The sequence below is a fragment of the Sus scrofa genome, chromosome 6, assembly GCF_054392235.1.
Source record: "Sus scrofa isolate SSC_HxYL_T2T_F1_AM1 chromosome 6, Sscrofa_HxYL_maternal_Yorkshire_Landrace_v2.0, whole genome shotgun sequence".
Classification (NCBI taxonomy): Eukaryota; Metazoa; Chordata; class Mammalia; order Artiodactyla; family Suidae; genus Sus; species Sus scrofa.
Genome location: NC_139388.1, coordinates 58,130,982 through 58,150,265, shown reverse-complemented (window position 1 = coordinate 58,150,265; position 19,284 = coordinate 58,130,982). Strand labels below are relative to the sequence as shown.

Below are 19,284 nucleotides of genomic sequence, written 5' to 3'. Positions count from 1 at the left end.
CGGGACATAGAAAGAACTGCTACAGCTCAACGACAACAAAAAAACAAACAAGCAGATTTTAAAAATGGGCCCAGGACTTGAATAGACATTTCTTCAAGGAAGATATTCATGTACATATATAAGATATATGTATGAAAAGATGCTTGAGGAGTTCCCATGGTGGTGCAGTGGCAACAATCCCGACCAGTATCCATGAGGACTTAAGTTCAATCCCTGGCCTTGCTCAGTGGGTTAAGGATCTGGCATGGCCATGGGGAGCTGTGGTGTAGATCACCGATGCGGCTTGGAACCTGAGTTGCTGTGGCTGTGGTGTAGGCCAGTGGCTAGAGCTCTGATTCAGCCCGTAGCTTGGGAACTTCCATTTGCCTCACATTCGGCCATAAAAAGCAAAAATAAAAGAAAAAGAAGAAAAGAGAACAAAGAGAAAAAGAAAACATGCCCCACACCACTAATCATTAGGGAACCGCAAATCAAACCCATGATGTCACCTCACACCAGTGTTGACAACTATTTGGTTTTCTGCTAATAATTAATCTTCAAACAATCAACGTTCCTCTCAGCATTCCCTGACTGCTTTCACAGCTGAAATATACCAGGTGTGGGAGTTCCCGCTGTGGCTCCATGGTAATGAGCCTGACTAGTATCCATGAGGTCGCGGGTTCGATCCCTGACCTCCCTCGGTGTGTTACGGATACAGTGATGCTGTGAGCTGTGGTGTAGGTCCCAGACGTGGGTCAGGTCTGGTGTGGCTGTGGCTGTGGCTGTGATGTAGGCCAGCAGCTATAGCTCTGATTCGACCCCTGGCCTGGGAACTTCCATATGCTGTGGGTTCAGCCCTAAAAAGCAAAAACAATAAATACTAATAAATAAATGAATCAAAATGAAATATACCAGGTGTATTTATAGTCCATATACCGTATTTGTTGTACCATAATGGGAATACACTCAAGACTACTGAACTGTACATTTGAAAGTAGTTCAGATGGTAAATTTTATGCTGCGTGTGTTTGGTTGGTTGTTTTGGGGGCTGCCCTGGCGGCACATGGAAGTTCCCAGGCCAGGGAACAAATCTGAGCTGCAGCAACGCTACATCTTTAACCCACTGTGCCATAGTGGCAACCCCTGTGTGATCATCATTTTATTTAATTGTATGTATTTATTTATTTATTTATTTGTCTTTTTTTTTCTTTTCTAGGGCCGCGCCCAAGGCATATGGAGGTTCCCCGGCTAGGGGTTGAATCGGAGCTGCAGCTGCCGGCCTACACCACAGCCACAGCCACGCCGGATCCAAGCTGCGTCTGCGACCTACACCACAGCTCATGGCATCACCGTATCCTTAACACACCGAGGGAGTCCAGGGATCGAACCTGGCCGGATCCTTAACCCACTGAGCAAGGCCAGGGACCGAACCCGCAACCTCGTGGTTCCCAGTCGGATTCGTTAACCACTGAGCCACGACAGGAACTCCCTGATCATCATTTTAAAGAACGATCTTGCACTATCGTTTTCCTCCAAAGTTAGTATGAGGTGGGGCAGGATGAGGCTGTCTAGTCTTGTTGTAAATTATATTTGCCGGCCTCTACCGTGTGTGTTTTGTGACTTTGAATTAGGAGCTCTTTCAAGCCGTCCTCTGTGAGATCTCGGCTGAGTAGCTGTGCTTTGCTTTCGCCAAAAGGCCTGGAGTCATCACTGGCCCAGCCTCGACTCCCTTGACACCTCATTTGGGCAGCGCCTCCTCCACCAGGTTTGATTTTTAACACGTGCCCCTTGAGACTGATCCGGTGGTGACAGTTTCAATAGACAATCATCTTTCTTCCATTGAGAGCCCCAGCAGCAATAGGAAAATCTCCTGAGGGGTTCTGAATGCAGTTCTGTGGGTTGTTTTTTAAATGGCCGTGAGACCCCGCTCGCATGAAGTTTACCCTTTCAACTGCTTACAGCTGCTCGGCCCGCAGTGCCTCCGCGTTGTTATGCCGCCGTCCTCGCCCTCCCCGTGGGGAAGGCTGGCATCACCTCAGCCTGGACCTCAGCCCCCACTACACCCCAGCGCTCCAGCCCCTCCCCGGCCACCACCATTCTACTTCCCGATTCTCCCAATTTGCCTCTTCCAGGTACCGCTCATCGGTGGACTGATGCCATCTCCCACCTTGTGTGATTGGCGGCTTTCACTTAGCAAAGTATTTTTAAGATCCATCCTTGTTTGGCATGCTTTGGAATTTCCTGCCTTTTCAAGGCTGAGTGATATTCCATTGTCTCCTCTTCTCTGCTCTGTGCTCTCAGCTTCTTTCCTTCTGTTCATTTCTTCCTTCCTTCCTTCCTTCCTTCTCCTTCCTTCCCTTCTCTCTCTCTCTCATGGTGAGGCGGGGAGACAGTATGAAGATTTTCCTTTCTTAGGAGCTTGTCAATGCATTTAGAAAGTTGTTTGGGGAGTTCCTTTCGTGGCTCAGCAGTTAACGAACCCGACTGGCATCCACGAGGCCGTGCGTTAAATCCCTGGCCTCGATCCTCGGTCGAGGATCTGTCAGCATTGCCGTGGCGGTGGTGTAGGCTACATATGTGGCTGTGGCGTGGGCCGGCAGCTGCAGCTCCAATTGGACCCCTCGCCTGGGAACTTCCATATGTTGTGAGTACAGCCCTAAAAGGCTAAAAAAAAAAAAAAAAAAAAAAAAAAACCAAGAAAGGCAAAAACCAAAAGCAAATGATAAAATGCTTGTACAAAGAATTCCGTATATCCTTTTCCCAGGCTCCCCAATTATCCCTATCCCCCCCTTTTGCTTTCTCATTCGCTCTCTGTGTCTGTATATTACTATGTATTTTATTTACCTTTCCAGAAACATTTGAGAAAGCACTGGCGATACCATGCCCCTTTGTCCCTAACTGGTCCAGTGTGTATTTGCTAAGCATAAGGACATTCTTTTCAGTAGCTGCAGTACAAAAATCAGAAGCAGAAAATTTACCATGGGAGGGAGTTCCCGTTGTGGCTCAGTGGTAATGAACCTGGCCCTAAAAAGAAAAAGAAAAAAGAAAAAAGAAAGAAATGAAAATTAACATAGGATACATTTTTTTTTCTTTTGTCTTTTGTCTTTTTGTCTTTTGTTTTTGTTGTTGTTGTTGCTATTTCTTGGGCCGCTCCCGCGGCATATGGAGGTTCCCAGGCTAGGGGTTGAATCGGAGCTGTAGCCACCGGCCTACGCCAGAGCCACAGCAACGCGGGATCCGAGCCGCGTCTGCAACCTACACCACAGCTCATGGCAACGCCAGATCGTTAACCCACTGAGCAAGGGCAGGGACCGAACCCGCAACCTCATGGTTCCTAGTCGGATTCGTTAACCACTGCGCCACGACGGGAACTCCTAGGATACATTTTTAATCTAAAGCACAGAACTCAGGAGTTCCTGTCGTGGTGCAGCTTAAATGAATCCAACTAGGAACCATGAGGTTGCACGTTCAATCCCTGGCCTCGCTCAGGGGGTTAAAGATCTGGCCTAATCCAGTTGCCATGAGCTGTGGCATAGGTCACAGACATGACTCGGATCCCACATGGCTGTGGCTGTGGCGTGTGCCAGCGGCTCTAGCTCTGATTCGACCCCTAGCCTGGGAACTTCCATATGCCTCGGGTGTGGCCCTAGAAACAAAAATAAAATAAAATAAAAAATAAAGCACAGCACTCATTCAGATCTTATCAAAGGTCTTGCTAATATTCAGGCTGTCACCTGGACTGCGCAGTGAACCACATTTCCTCCGGCCGGCTCTCTGATCTCATTAATATAAACAGTCCTCCCAACGTTTTGTTCTTGACCTTGGCATTTGCCTACCGTCAAAGCCAGTGGTTTCACAGACGGCGTGGATTGGAGTTTGTTTGAAGTTTCCTCGTGATTCCTTTTGGTTGAGGGAACACAGTTTCTTAAATCTTCCCAAATTCTGTCCCACCCCCAAAAACGACAACCCCCCCTCCCCATAGTAAAGCCAGGACGATAGCAGAGGTTCACAAACACTCCTTCCAGCAAAAGACAACGTGCATCCTGGAAAAAAAAAAAAAAAAGTGGGTGGGGTCAAACCAGGGCGGGCAGAGGAAGAAACGAAACCGGCAAAAATGCCACACCCGCCAACACCTCGTTGTCAGACTTCCAGCCTCGGGAACCACGAGAGCAAATTTCTGTTCTTCTCAACCATTCAGTTTGTGACACTTCCTTGCAGCAGCCCTAGGATCCGAAGCCACTCCTCATCGCATCCTCCCACGGTTGGTGGCAATGGCTCATCTGATTTCTGTCCCTTTGAATTCGCCTTTTCTGCAGACTTTTGGATTCAATGGGTCCGAGTTCCAGAATGGGCATCTCTAGAGTTCCCGTTGTGGCACAGCGAAAACCGCTCTGACGAGTAACCATGAGGATGTGGGTTCCATCCCTGGTTCCGTCCAGTGAGTTAAGGATCCTGTGTTGCTGGGAGCTGTGGTTTAAGTTGCAGACCAGGCTCGTGTCCCTCATTGCTGTGGCTGTGGTGTAGGCCGGTAGCTGTGGTTCCGATGCAGCCCCTAGCCTGGGAACTTCCATATGCCTTGGGTGTGGCCCTAAAAAGCAAAATGTGCGTTTGTTTTTGTTTTTTCTTTTTATGACCACACCTGTTGCATATGTGAATTCCCAGGCCAGGGGTTGAATCCAAGCTGCAGCTGCCGGCCTACGCCACAGCCACAGCCACGCCAGATCCCAGCTGTGCCTGCAACCTACACTGCAGCTCAGGGCAACACTGGATTCTTAACCCACTGAGCGAGGCCAGAGGTTGAACTCAAACCCTCATGGATACTGGTCGGGTTCGTTACTGCTGAGCCACAATGGGAACTCCAAAATGTGCACTTCTGAAGTCCCGGGATGCTGAAGTTTCTGGTTGACACCTTATTTTAACAGCCACCCTACCGCATCTCAAGGGCAGATCATTTGGGGTGTAGGTTCCAGTCAAAGAGCAAACTAGCCCCTCCAGCTGTCACTGGAATCTGGAATCTCTGCTAATAAATTCATCTCCCAGGACCCCTTCTTGGACTGGCTGCCCAGGTTGATATCAATTTTAAGGGCAAATTCTTGCAATTCTTTTTATTTATTTATTTGTTTATTTTTGCTTTTCTAGAGCCACACCTATGGCATATGGAGGTTCCCAGGCTAGTGGTCGGAGCTATAGCTGCCAGCCTACGCCACAGCCACAGCCACGTGGGAGCTGAGCTGTGTCTGCGACCTACACCACAGCTCACGGTCATGCCAGGTCCTTAAGCCACAGAGCGAGGCTAGGAATCAAACCCACAACCTCATGGTTCCTAGTTGGATTTGTTTCTCCTGTGATATGGCAGGAACAGCAAGATCTTGCAGTTCTTTTGGTGACTGTCATAGCTTCTCTCGGGTCACACTTTGAACTTCACCCGATGGAGTCTGTCAGGAGTTGGGCTGGAAGCCGTGAGAAATAATGGGGTGGGCCTTGAGGAAGATCGGCAGACCTGTGCCACGTGGCAATCTTAGGGGGTGGTCTTTGGACAAGGGGACACTGGCCTGCGACACAGTTGGGCCTTCACAACACAACTGGAGATTCCGGGTGCTCTGACAGAGAGGACAGGTGCTTGTGTGAACACATTTTGTGGGTTCTTTGTCCCACCTCCTTCTTTCTCTGGGTCTCTGCCCCTCCCTCTGGGTCCCCTGCGACCCCGTCTTTTTCCCCCTTCTCCCTTCTCCTAGGTCTCCGTCCTCCCCTTTCTCTGGGTCTCTCTGCTCCCTTGTAGCATTTCAAATTCTGTTTCCGGGGAGACCTCTCCCCTGAACGAGCCGGTCTGGTTCCACCGGAGTTTAAAGCTGCACTTTCAACAAGATAGAGGTCTTCATTTCTTCCAGGCATCGCTCCCTCCCATGACCTTCGGGGACCCACACTTGGATTCCTTGTGACTGAGATGTCTCTTTCCCTTGGGGGCAGGAGAGAGACAGATCTCAGGCTGAGCAACTGGAATCTGTCCCAGGGGACTGAGACTTTGAGATAAAGATTATGGCAGGAACAGCAAGGAGCTGATTCCTGGTTGGAGGAAAGATAAAGAAAGCACAATTTCCTCAGCCTTGAGGTCAAGGGAAACTCCTGGACCTCACAAGTGCAGAGACATTCCTCAGGGGCCAGAGAAGGGAGGGGCCAGACACAGCAGAGACCCTGCAGCGCCTGCCAAGTTCCCAGAAACCCTTGCGCTAGAATCCATCTTGGCTGAAAGATGTGCACGCACACGGGGAGGTCCTGAGTCAGGCCAAATACGGACTCAGGGCCGGAGAAAGCAAGGTGACTGGCTGGAGGAAGCCCGGAAGAGCAGCCCCTACATGAGACATTGAAATTACTCCCAAAGTGCATGGCTCTGCCTGTCTGCCTTCTTCTCTGCACATCCTCTCTCTCCTTTTTTTTTTTTTTTTTTTTTTTTTTTTTTTTGCTTTTTAGGGCTGCACCCACGGGATAGGGAAGTCCCTGAGCTACATCCCAGCCACAGCGACGCCGGTCCTTAACCCCCTGCGCGAGGCCAGGGGAATCTTCGAACCTGCAACTTCATGGTTCCTAGTCGGGTTCGTTTCCGCTGTGCCACGACGGGAACGCCTAACCAGGAAATAACTTGAAGAGCAGTGTGGACACCTAGGTTGTGGAAAGGGAGGGAGGATGGGCAGCTGGCTCACGGGGACGGGAGTATGAGACCGTCATTTCCCACCAAAGTCCACGAGTGTCTGGGTGGAAGAACTCGGATTCTCAGGTCCTTCTCCTGAGACCCAGAATCTCAATCTTCCATCGCTCCTCCCTCAGCCCCGGTCCTTATCCCTCTGTTCTCCTGGGATCCAGGTGTCCAGTTGTCCAGCCCCCTGATCCCTCAGGACCCAAGAGTGATTTCCTAGCACAAATGACACCCCTGGGCTCCAAGCGTCTTTGCCCCAGCCCTGAGGACCAAGATGTCTTCTCATTCCTAGAACTAAGTGAACCCACAAAACTACATCTCCCATGAGGCTGTGGGTCTGCTGTGTCATTTTTTTAAGTGGCCCCTGGTATTGAGTTACCTCGGAGAAACAGTTCCACAACATGAGCACGAGGTTGGGGGCAGGGGGTGGGGATGGGGGAGGAATAACAAGTCCTGTCCTGTCAAAGGGCAGGGATAGTCCAGAGTCCCTGGGGACACCTTAGTGGAGGTGGGGGTGGCGGGGGAGGTGCAGAAAGGCTGGGACCTTCCCCCAGGCGTGTGACAAGGGGAGACAAGGCAGCAGACCCCAATTCCTCCCTCAAACACACATGCACTCTCTGATCCTCCTCTCAGATGCTTTATTATCCCAAGTAAGAAAAATAAAAAAATAAATAAGATAAATAATACAATAAATAAAGAGGAGACCCAATCATACACAGCCTGTGGCTTCAAGAAGTGTAGCTGGGGCTCCGGCCGTGTGAAGGCCCCACCATGCTCAGGGGGTCCGAGGAGCCCACGTCGGGAGGTTCAGGGGCCAAGATCCCTGGCGGCTCCGGGGGTGCCGGGGGCAGGCCTGGCAGTGGCAGGAAGCGAGCAGGTCCCCGGGGGGCCAGGTCCCGGTTGGAGGAGCGGTGCGGAGGCAGCCGGAGTGGGAGGCCAAGGGCCTCAGACTGGTAAACGTTGTAGCCATCCTCAAGAAGCAGCTCCCGGAAGCTGCAGGCCTCAGGGTCGAAGTGGAGCTGAGGCAACCAGAACAAAGATCAGAGCCGTGAGCTTCCCCTCTATCTTCCTGCTGCAGGACCCAGGCTCCCTTCCTTCAGACCCCCAGAGTCCTGTCCTCCACCAGGACGTGGGAGTCCTGGGGGACCCCCTCTTGCCTCAACTGTGCAATCCAGGTCCCCAGTCCCTTCCTCTGGGACCCAAAATGACAGCAGGAGCCTCCTCCTTCCCCCTCAGGCAGTCCTGCAAGGCCCCCCTCCCTGCCCCCACCTCACAGAGAGGAGTATTCCAGCCCAGGCATCTCTAAGTCCTGGCAGGGATATCTGGCGAGCACCCAAGGTCATGTTCACTTTACAGGCCATTGATTCCTGGAGCGACCCTGCACCCAGCATGAGCCAGGCATGTAGGAACCCGTACGGTCAGCACGGGTTAAGAGTCACAAGACTCGGCCTCCCGGGTCACTCTGTCATTCACAGGCCTTGTGACCTGGGGCTGGAGGGTGGTCCTGCCTGAACCTCCATTTCCTCTTCTGCTGAATATTGATACCAGCAGCTCCTGTCCCCAGGGATGGAGGCGATGTCTAGATCAGCAGGAGGCGTGGAAGCAAGCCAGGCCAAGGCCACAGATGCAAGAAGTGGTCCCCAGGTTGTGAGGATGGTGAGAGCAAAGGCCAGCTGGAAGGTCAGGGGTCCCAGAAACTCACCGATCCGTACAGTCTCCCGTCTGGCCCCTGGCACAGGAACCGGGATGTCTGGACTCCCAAAATTTGAATGACCCCTGGCTTCAGGGCTTTCAGCTCCAAGAGACCTGAGGGGAGAAGTGATCAGGGACTCAGCGCCTATGCCCAGCGCCCTCCTCCCTCAGACCCCAGGAATCCGGGCCTCAAATCTCTCCTCCCTCCGAACTGGGCCTTGGCATTCCCGTCATGGCACAGGGGTTAACGAATCCGACAAGGAACCATGGGGTTGCAGGTTCGATCCCTGCCCTTGCTCAGTGGCTTAAGGATCTGGCATTGCCATGTGCTTGTGGTATAGGTCGCAGATGCGGCTTGGATCCCGCATGGCTATGGCTCTGGTGTAGGCCGGCGGCTACAGATCTGATTCGACCCTGAGCCTGGGAACCTCCATATGCTGTGGGAGCGGCCCTAGAAAAGGCAAAAAAAAAAGACAAGAAAAAAAAAAAAAAAAAAAGAACTGGGCCTTAATCTCCATACTCACTTTCAGGGCTCTGGCGGGCTACCCCTGCCACGGTGCCATCAGCTCTGATCTCCAGGTGGGCTTCAGTTTCCTGGGCATCATCCGTGTAGAGGTATCGTTGGCGCACTTGGCCCCCAAATTGGAGGAGGGGGCTGGAGTCAGGAATGGGACGTGCCTGGCAGGCTCCCAGCAGGACAGCCAGCACAGGGACCCACAGTCCCAAGCGCTCGAACTTGGCCTCGGCCCAGCCCATCAATGGCTCACGTCTTCAGGTGAGGTCTGGGGTCTGGGAGTTTGAACAGCTGAATGCTCTAGATTCTGCTGCTGCAGATGCTGCTGGTCTGGAAGAGCAGATTCACACTACTTGAGTTGTCCAAATGCCCAGGTCCTCTTGGGCTTGAATTCACAGCTGACAGGAACACCCAAATCTCTTGGGATGGATGCAGAAGCTCCAGAATTTATATCCAGACAGACCCGCCCAATCACCTTCCAGATGCCTGACCCATGATATTTGACCCACTTGGCAGAAGCTGGGATTCCACGGTGGCCAGGTCAGCCTGAACGGATGATGCAATGGGGGGGTCCTCTGAGCTGGGGGCCTGGACTCTGGGGTCTGAGGATCAGGGCTCAGGGGGCTGATGAACTGGGACCTGGGTGAAAGGGGGCCGGAAGCCCAGACTCTGGTCTGAGGGAGGAGGGGGCCAGGCCCGGACTTCTGAATCGGAACAAGAAGGGGGCTAGGAGCCCGGTAAACCCACCTCTCTGGCTGACTGATCGCAACTACGCACGGCTGCTGGAATTTCTGCATCCCACCTGAATTTCTGCGTCTCTGGGGTGGGACACTGAGGTTCCTTGACCTTCGGGGAAGGAGCAGAGGCCACATGACCAAAGCGTCCGCTCCTCAAGGACCCAGGTGTTCCTGGTCTGGAAGCTTCAAGCCAACCTCCACACCAGCCCGAACCCAGGCACGCAGAGGCCAAACATCCAGCCTCCTCTGCCTGGATCCTGATGCAATCCCGGTGTTTCTTTCACCAGAGAAGCTACCCAGGATCAGACAGGTGCCCTTAAAATAGCCTAGGGAGGGGGGGCGGGGGTGAGAGTCTTTGACTCAGAGTTGGCAACGGACCCTGGGCTTCAGAGGCAGAAGTTAGACCCACGATCCCAAAGAGAGTGAAGAGGCGGGCAATTTCCCGGAACCCCAGGGTGCAAGAGACTGGGCATCAGATCTGAATGAGGGGGCGGTGGGAGGCCTGGGCTGCTCAGGGTGCTGAGGAGCGGGCTGGGGTCCGGGTCTGGGGTCTGGGAATCCAGGGTCTGGAGAAATGAGGGTCAGATCTCTGGAGAGGGAGTTCCCCTTGCGGGGCAGCTGGCACGAATCCGACTAGTCTCCATGAGGACGTGGGTTCGATCCCTGGCCTGGCTCAGTGGGTCAGGGACCCAGCGTGGCCATGAGCTGCGGTGTAGGTCGCAGACGCGGCTCAGATCGGGCGTGGCTGCGGCTGCGGCGGAGGCCGGCAGCCGCAGCTCCGATTGGACCTTTAGCCTGGGAACCTCCGTCCGCCGCGGGTGCAGCCGTAAAAAAAAAATCTCTGGAGAGTCAAGTGCAATTCCAGCGTCTTTGCTTTGTAGAATGACAATGGTCCGACCGCCCGGGCTAGGGTGGGTGCGGAGCGGCCTTGGGCAAGGAAACTGCTTCGGGTCTGCCGAAGGGCACGGCCTTTGTTCCAGAAGCCGGCTGCAGCCCGGGCCTCTGCGGGAGGGGCAGGAGAGATCCACTTCCACCTCGGCTCTCGCCGTTCCCGCCCTGGGAAGAGGCTGCGGCCTCCGAGACGTGCGCGTCTAGAAAGTGGATTCCGCCGGAAGGAGAAGCCGGGAACCCGGACATTTTGCGGGCGGAGGGGGTCGATCGGCGGCCCCGGTGCGCCAGACGCGCTCACGCCGGACCCGGAGAGCTGGGGAAGGCCTCGCATCCGCTTGCGGAGGAGCCTGGCGAACAGGTTCTGCTGCCCCCGGGGAGGACTCGGCAGGGGGGCGGGGGGCCGCGCACGACGCCTGGACCGGGTGTCCCCCGCGTCCCCGGCGTCCCTACCCAAGCCGCTGGGGCGTGGCGGCACTCGGCGCATCCAGGTACAAGGGCGGGTGGCGAACCAAGAAACTGGAAGGGAAGAGGGAGAGGTTGATGGACCGGAACATCTGGGTCCAGCGCTGCATCTGGCCGCTGGATCTCCGCGGCCGCGGAGGGATGTGGCTGCTGGGCAGCCAGGTGGGCGCTGCCCCGGGCTGGCCAGTGCCGGGGAGGAGGGGGCTGGGGCGCGGGTCTCGGGGTCCCGGGAGGGCAGGAGGTGGGCGCTGCCACCCTAGGGGGCGGAGCCGGGGCTGGGCGCCAGGGAAGGGGTGGGGCTCCGCCTCCGACTCTCGGCCTGGAGGGGCGGAGGCTGAGAGCCACCCGACCGCGCCCCTTCTCCTACCTCAGCTTCCCGAACCTTTGCAGCCAGTCGGGGGAGGCGGCGTGGAGGGGGAGGGCTGTGGGGCCTGGGAACCTGGAGTTCCGGGGGCCGCCGGATGCGGGCTGCACTTATGACTGGGAATCTGCCACCCGCCAGGAGCTCAGGTAAGTGGGAGATGCGGATGCCTCGGACCCAGGAGCCGGGCCTTCAGTACCAGGAGGCGCACCCCCAACCCCTAACCCCCTGCTACCCGCAGGTGTCTCCTGCGCCCCGACCCCCAACTCCTGCTCCTCCAGGAGTCCACAGCTCCCATCCAGACGTGGGCCTGGGGCTTCTCGCTCTCTACCCGACCTGTTGCTTGCTGTCACCTCCATAGTGGACTCTGCCCCGCCCACGCAGGTCCTTGAGAAAGGAGGTGGGGGGACGTGTTCAAGGTCAGTGGCCCTTACAGCCCGCGGGACGGAGATTCCAAGATGTGGGGACCAGGCGGTGGGTCCCGCCCGTGGCATCGCTAACTTTGGAAACCACTCGTTTTCACCATCTCCCACCCCCGAAATTCTGAGCCCCCAACACCTGCTAACTCAAACCCCAGAGCCCGGCTCCCTTTTTCCGACGGACCCAGGAGTTCAAAGCCAGAGTTTCCTCATGCCCACAGGCCTCTCCTCCCTGCCGCTCAGCCTCCAGCCCCGAGGATCTGCTAATTTCACTTTTCCTCCCTGCAGCCATGTGGGTCCCCAGCCGCCGCCACCTCTGTCTGACCTTCCTGCTAGTCTGTGTTTTAGCAGCAATTTTCTTCCTGAACGTCTATCAAGACCTCTTTTACAGTGGCTTAGACCTGCTGGCCCTGTGTCCAGACCATAACGTGGTATCATCTCCCGTGGCCATATTCTGCCTGGCGGGCACGCCGGTACACCCCAACGCCTCCGATTCCTGTCCCAAGCATCCTGCCTCCTTTTCCGGGACCTGGACTATTTACCCGGATGGCCGGTTTGGGAACCAGATGGGACAGTATGCCACGCTGCTGGCCCTGGCGCAGCTCAACGGCCGCCAGGCCTTCATCCAGCCTGCCATGCACGCCGTCCTGGCCCCCGTGTTCCGCATCACGCTGCCTGTCCTGGCGCCCGAGGTAGACAGGCACGCTCCTTGGCGGGAGCTGGAGCTTCACGACTGGATGTCCGAGGATTATGCCCACTTAAAGGAGCCCTGGCTGAAGCTCACCGGCTTCCCCTGCTCCTGGACCTTCTTCCACCACCTCCGGGAGCAGATCCGCAGCGAGTTCACCCTGCACGACCACCTTCGGCAAGAGGCCCAGGGGGTACTGAGTCAGTTCCGTCTACCCCGCACAGGGGACCGCCCCAGCACCTTCGTGGGGGTCCACGTGCGCCGCGGGGACTATCTGCGTGTGATGCCCAAGCGCTGGAAGGGGGTGGTGGGTGATGGCGCTTACCTCCAGCAGGCTATGGACTGGTTCCGGGCCCGATACGAAGCCCCCGTCTTTGTGGTCACCAGCAACGGCATGGAGTGGTGCCGGAAGAACATCGACACCTCCCGGGGGGACGTGATCTTTGCTGGCGATGGGCGGGAGGCCGCGCCCGCCAGGGACTTTGCGCTGCTGGTGCAGTGCAACCACACCATCATGACCATTGGCACCTTCGGCTTCTGGGCCGCCTACCTGGCTGGTGGAGATACCATCTACTTGGCTAACTTCACCCTGCCCACTTCCAGCTTCCTGAAGATCTTTAAACCCGAGGCTGCCTTCCTGCCCGAGTGGGTGGGCATTAATGCAGACTTGTCTCCACTCCAGATGTTGGCTGGGCCTTGAACCAGCCAGGAGCCTTTCTGGAATAGCCTCGGTCAACCCAGGGCCAGCGTTATGGGTCTCCGGAAGCCCCAGTAACTTCCGGAGATGCTGGTGGTCCTGTAGCAGCTGGACACTTATTTCAAGAGTGATTCTAATTGGCTGGACTCAGAGGAAACCCTGCAGAGGGGCTTGCTGCAAGGGTGGAACATTCTAGAACCAGTGGAAGAGCTTTTCATGATGGCTGGCAATGTCTGGAGACGCTTAATGCCATTCTAGACCTCGCATTGCCCACCTGTTCTTCCCAGCCCGTGTCCAGAGTACTTCTAGAGGGCTGTCTGCCCCCTTCCCCAGGGAACTCCTTGCTCCAGTGTTGACTGTCTAGAAGAGATATTTCTCCTCCCCCTGGGGTGTCAGAACTGAAGGACCTCTTGGAGGTTGTGGGGCAAGCACTCACCAACCCCTCCACCTCTGTTTCTCCAAGGGCTCTGGGGGAAGGTTTGCTCTAGAGAGGGTCAGTGGTAGGGTCTGTAAAGAACCCTTCTGGCCCCTTCCAGAGGGGAGGGGATTCTGGAATTCTCGATAACCTCCGCCAAGAAGCCGATGAGGGTACAACCAGAAGCTCACCACCTCACCACTGCTAGAAAGGTTGATGGAAGACAAACTACCTGTGTAGCTGGGGTGGTTTGGGAGCAGGGCGGAACTTTCCCCAACCTTCCATCCCCCAGAAAACCACAAACCATAGATATACTAAAATATGGGAGGAGGAGGAAAAGGATGGCTGCTGAATGGTGCAGGTTATGGAGCAAGGCTCTGCAGAAATCTAGGGACAACTTTTTTTTTTTTTTTTTTAAGCCCCCAAACTGCCAACGGTAGGTAGATGTGCATATGTTGGCTCTGAGTTCATTTCCTCTCCCACTGAAGGATATTTCCTCCTTGGCAGCTGGGCTGCTGAGGCTGATGGGGTCGATTTACCAAACGCCACTTGGCATAAGGGTGCCCATTGCAGAGACCCGCCCATATCGTGCCTCTTGCTAACCCCTATCTGCCCCGAATCCACACGACCATGAAATCTGGCTTTGAACAAGCCAGGAATGGAAGGCTCTGAAGGTATGTAGCCCATGGCCTGGCCTCCAACCCAGGCAGGAGCACAGGGTCTGGCCAAAGAGGATGGGACATTTGACTCAGGTTTTAGGATCCTCCTGATGCGTTTTGAAGGGAGTGAAGGCAGATGCTTTTATGATAGAGTTGTCTGAGAATCTAAGCCCTGTTCTAGTCTTCTCAGGGAATTTGTGGGCACCGGTCCCTACTCAGTTGCCCTTGGTGGGAGAGAGGGAAGTATGAATTAAAAGTCCACATCACCAACCCGCCTCTGCAGGTTTTTGGGAGTTCTGTGTACACGTGTGTGTGTGTGTGTGTGTGTGTGTGTGTGTGTGTGTAAGGAGAAGTAAAGGTATGGAGCTTCTGCAGACTCGCATGACTCATGTCTTGGGAGACTGTTCCTGCTCTTTTGTTGCTGCAGTTGTGTGGGTTGTGGTCTCAGAACCTCAATTCTTTTCTTCCAGACTCTCAGTATTGGCCCCCAGACCTCTTTTTCCTCTGGGACCTTGGCATCCAGCCCCAGACGATGGAGGAGGGAGGGAGGGTGCAAAGCTTATAATTCTTGAACTACATTTCCCATAAAGCTATGTGATTGGCTGCGGTAATCTACTAGGGAGAGACCCTGGCGCCTTCTGGGAGTCGTAGTCCTAGAACTAGAAAGGGCCGCTCCCCGCGTTTTCGAGGCCCGACGACTGGGTTCCCCAAAAGCCGTGGGCTTCTGGTCAAAAAGCCTGGGTCTTGGGGCCCAGAGGGGGGAGGAGACTGATGGCTAGAAGCCTTTTCCTTGGCTCTAGAGCCGACAGGGTACCTGGCCTTCGGTGATGCTCGGAAAGTTCTAGTCGGCAAAGGCTGCCGCCTCTGTGACATCATGGAGGTCTAGGCGGGGCATCCTTATGTTGCGGTCCAATCAGACAGAGTCGAACTTCTGGGCAGGGCGGAGGAAACCCTAGGGAATATCTCTTGGGAATTTGGGGCTCCACGTGGGTAGCTAGAAGGCGGATGCTGCGGGAGGTCCTAGTAGTAAGGAGCGAACCGTGACTGTGACCCGCAACAAAAGCTCTCTATACCACGCAGCCCACCTCACCCTCGCCCCCAACAAAGTTCTTAATTTTGGTCTTGGGAAAATATTAGCGTGGAAGGACCGGCCTGCTTCTCCCACCTAAAAGCCCTCAGAACCTAGACTCTTTAGCGAACCCTAGCGTTCGAGGGCATCCCTGTTAGGAGTCAAGGTCGGGAAGCGGCTGGCTGTTTAGAGTGCTTCAGGACTCCTCGGTTTCCTAATGAGAAGGGTGCTCCCTGCCAACTGGGGCTTCATTAGTCTCGGAGAAGGGCTTCTCTCCGTTTAGCGTTCACCTCCTCGGTTTAGGGTAAGAGGTCCTCCCCGCGAGTTCCGCGCGGACTGCGAGCTCTGGCCGCAATGGAGCCGCAGCGGCTTTCGCTCCTGGTGGCAGCGTTGGCCGGCTGCCTGCTTCCTGCCCGGGGCTGTGTCATATGTGACCCAAAAGTCGTGGAGGAGCTGAGCTCCTTGGAAACAAATTACCTGCCTGGCCACCTGGAGGCCAAACATCACAAAGACGTGATGAAAAGGGTAAAGCAGGCGGTGAAGGATTTCCAGGATTTGCCGATTGATGAGGATTCCTACATGGGGGTCGTTGGTGAGGGCAGAGTGCAACTCCTGGGTCCCGGGGAAGGAGAGGTCTGGGGTTAGCATTGCTAGGAGGTACCAGGGAGAAAGGGCTGGAGGCAGAGTTTCCTGGGTTTGGGAGTGGAGAGGGCTGGGATGCAGAGTTCGGGGTTCCCCAAGGGCTGGCAAATACTGTTCCTCTTACCCCTTATCCTGCAATTTTATGTGATAAGACTACAATTCCCAGAAGGCAACGGGGTGTAAAAGCCCTTTTACTAGGCCTATCCTTGCCCATTGGCCCCATGGGTATTGTAGTTTCTAAGACGAGGCGCGCCAATGAGACAGTAAGGCTTGGAATCTGAGGTTCTAATTTCCCCACAGATGAGGCCACTCTGGAAAAGGCATCCTGGAGCTTGCTGAAGGATCTGAAACGCATCACGGACAGTGACGTAAAAGGTAAATGCGCAGAGGGGGCAGGAGAGCACTTCTAGAAACTCTCAGGGAAGTGATTGCTGGTGACACCTGGTCTGGTGATCAGGTACTAGATTCTGGAGCCAGACTGCTGAGGTTCAAGTTCTGGCTCTGCTGTTTCCTAACCATGTGGCCTTGAGCAGGGACTGTCACAGCTTGAATTCCCTTGTGGCACAGCCAGCGGGTTAAGTATCTAGTATTGTCACTGCATGGCCCAGGTCGCTGCTGGCCCGGGAATGTCCACATGCTGCGCTGCAGGGGTGGCCAAAATAAAATAACACGAAGGAATTGCACAGCTTCGTTATCTCTGAAATGGAGCCCATAACAGACCCTTCATCCCAGTCGGTGCTTTGCCCCGTGGCCAGCATCATGTTAAGTGGTCGTTAAATTTTACTGCCCTTCCCTAAAAAGACCCCCAAACTGACCGCCAGTTCTGCCAACTTGACAAAGGCCAGGTAGCTGTACCGCACACCCGGGGGGAGCAGGAGGGTGGGGGCGGGGACTTCTCTGCGTCATCCTGCTTCTTCCCAGGTGAGCTCTTCGTGGATGAGCTGTTCTGGACGTTGCGCCTGGCAAAGGATACCTTCGCCAGCTATGCTGCTCAGTTTCAAAAAGAGGGTGAGTGTAGATGGGAGTCGGGAACCCCAGATTTCTCCTTCCACAGTCTAAGAGAGTCCCTGTCCCCAGCCTTCTGCTTCTCCGCCACGGATCCCTCAGCTCTCCCAACCCCCTTCTCCCTCAGACCCAGGGGGTACAGGCATCCAGGTCCTTCCTCCTCCCCATTCCGAAGGCCCAGCCCTCACCTGTTCCGCATCCCCTCTCTCATGCCCTTTAACTTCGAAATCTGATTCTTATTTTTTTCCCCTTTCTTCCGAGACAGTTTTTTGTCCCAACAAATGTGGTGAGTCCGGATTATGGGACCTGGTCCTCTATCCCTCATCCCTGCCCCGTGAATATACTTTTGGGTCCATGCAATCTTTCGTTCTCTGCCCCCAGAGGTTCCTGGGTCTCCAGTATTCCTCCGCACTTTCTTGGGAAGTGGGTCCTAATCTGCTGGCACTCTTCTGAGCCTGGTTCAGGGGGCTGTGTTCTAGCCCCGCCCCTCTCCGGCTGACCTCCTAGGGATTCGGCTCTTGACCTTGCCCCAGCCCTTGGCCCTGCCCTCTCCTTTTAGCCCCGCCTCCTAGTGAGAGAATACAACCTCGATCCTGCCCCCTCAGGTTTGATGTTGCAGCCTCTGATCTGGTGCAGTACCTGCCAGAAGCAGGTTCACTCTTGTCGAAAGTCCCGGAGTTGTGGAGGTGAGCCCTGGACCCAGCAGGTGGGACTAGCGCAAGAGGGGTGGAGCCGGAGGAGGGACCGAGTCTAAAGAGGGTGGAGACTGGAGCCAGCCAACTGGAAACAGCGGGGCTGATGTCAAGTGGAAGGGTTGGGAGAGGGCCGAGAACCGCGAAAGAGCATCCCACAGTAACTCCCCATTCCCAGAGCGCAAAGTCAAGGTCCATCAAATGGAAGATATGATCCTGGATTGTGAGCTCAACTGGCATAAAGTCTCTCAAGGCCTGACGGATTACAGCTTTTACAGGGTGAGGTCCTCCAACTCCTGTTAACCCTTGAAGTCCAAGGCCATCAGGCTTGTATGAGCCCCCCGGTCCCTGTACCCACAGGCCTGCACCCACCATGCCCATGACCCATGACCTACCAAGTTTGGCTTCTTCTGCTCCCCTGGGACCCTAGGCCCTGATCAGGACACCTTGGACTCCCACCTCACCACTGAAGCCCCGTGATCTTCTCACCCCTATACTCCCCCAACCCCTGAATTCCCCAGGCCTCTGTGACCCCTTGAGCTTGGGTCTAGGTTTGGAAGAACAACTCTGAGACCTTGATGGCCAAGGGGCAAGAGCCCACCCTGACCAAGACCATGGTGAGTCCGAAGGATGCAGGCACATATCGCTGCGAGCTGGGTACTGTACAATCCACTCCAGCCACCATCATCCATTTTCATGTCACAGGTCAGTGCTGGGTTGTTGAGAGACGTGGGATTCAGATGGTCCCTAGGTTGGGGGGGTCGGGGGGGTGGAACTCCAGCTCCAGGGGCGTGGCCTGCTCCCGGGGCGTGGCCTGTGGGCATAACTTTCTATCGGCCTGTGGTTTCAGGTCCCAAAGGTGTGGCTTCCTGGCCTGAGTGTGGCCTCTGGCCACAGGGCCAGGGCCCCCCCCACTGGGTGTGTTCGGACTTCACGCAACTGGGGGTGTGATTTTTGTCCCGCGGGGCCTGTGTCGGGTTGCCATGAGGAGAGCTTGCCTGGGCCTTGGCGGGACCTTGATGCCCCCCCAGGACTGCTGCTTGCCCCTCCTCTCTCAGTATTGCCCAAAAGAATCGTGGAGGAGACACCGTCACCAAACACCGAAACCCAGGATGAGACGGCTCCGGGTGAGGTGACTTTGGATCGTCCCCAGACGTCCGCAACCCTCCAATCACAGTCTCCAGGGCCCGAGAAAGTGCTGAGACACCGCCTGGTAGGGCTGCTCATCGGGGCCATCGTGGTGCTGATAGCCGGCGTCGTGACCGCGTGAGCCGCCCCCTGAAGAAGGCGGGGCCTGGAGTGAGGGGCGGGGTTTCCAAGTCCCTAAGGCAGGAAGGCTCTGAGAGCCCACGATCGCCGAGAGCTGGCCTTCCTCCGGGAGCGGGGCTTACCTAGGAGGGCGAAGCTTGGCTAAATGCTAGAATGAGATCAAGCACCGGGGAGGCTGGGAAGCGGTGTTCCTCACTCAGTTGGGACCTAACCTCTTTCCGCTATTTGCACCCCCGCCAGGATACTTTTCTCTCAGTCTGGGAAAGTGATGAATTTCCTAAAGGCCTCCCCGCTCAGCCCTGGCAAAGGCACTGCTTAGGACTCCGGGTTTCGAAGGAAAAGAGGAAAACATTAGGGAGAAAATAAAGATTAATGTAGCTGTCTAAGTATCTGACGCACTCC

The 19,284-nt window shown here is 55.4% G+C and overlaps 3 protein-coding genes across 9 annotated transcripts; 2 read left to right on the top strand and 1 right to left on the bottom strand.

Annotated features, from left to right (window-relative positions):
* Positions 1 to 7,369: 7,369 nt before the first annotated feature.
* On the bottom strand, positions 7,370 to 9,248 carry FGF21 (fibroblast growth factor 21). Its single transcript, NM_001163410.1, is given in 3 exon segments — positions 7,370 to 7,689; positions 8,373 to 8,476; positions 8,887 to 9,248. Coding segments are annotated over 3 exon segments (627 nt in total). The 5' UTR covers positions 9,119 to 9,248; the 3' UTR covers positions 7,370 to 7,398.
* A 1,129-nt stretch (positions 9,249 to 10,377) lies between these two features.
* Positions 10,378 to 14,475, top strand: FUT1 (fucosyltransferase 1 (H blood group)). 2 transcript variants are annotated; one of them, NM_001434989.1, is given in 2 exon segments: positions 10,378 to 10,862; positions 12,035 to 14,475. In NM_001434989.1, a coding segment is annotated over 1 exon segment (1,098 nt). In that variant the 5' UTR covers positions 10,378 to 10,862; positions 12,035 to 12,036; the 3' UTR covers positions 13,135 to 14,475.
* Positions 14,476 to 15,421: 946 nt separating this feature from the next.
* IZUMO1 (izumo sperm-oocyte fusion 1) lies at positions 15,422 to 19,269 on the top strand. 6 transcript variants are annotated; one of them, XM_084961823.1, is made up of 9 exons: positions 15,422 to 15,578; positions 16,217 to 16,291; positions 16,838 to 16,924; positions 17,187 to 17,207; positions 17,527 to 17,607; positions 17,792 to 17,892; positions 18,165 to 18,318; positions 18,672 to 18,879; positions 19,123 to 19,269. In XM_084961823.1, the coding sequence occupies exons 5-9, from the start codon at positions 17,532 to 17,534 to the stop codon at positions 19,199 to 19,201; spliced, it is 618 nt and encodes a 205-aa protein (XP_084817949.1). In that variant the 5' UTR covers positions 15,422 to 15,578; positions 16,217 to 16,291; positions 16,838 to 16,924; positions 17,187 to 17,207; positions 17,527 to 17,531; the 3' UTR covers positions 19,202 to 19,269. The 6 variants fall into 6 exon arrangements, 5 of the variants coding, with proteins under 5 accessions (XP_084817949.1, XP_020950357.1, XP_003127333.3 ...); XM_021094698.2 differs by having other exon boundaries at positions 15,422 to 15,866; positions 18,672 to 18,826; XM_003127285.5 differs by having other exon boundaries at positions 15,422 to 15,866.
* Positions 19,270 to 19,284: the final 15 nt, after the last annotated feature.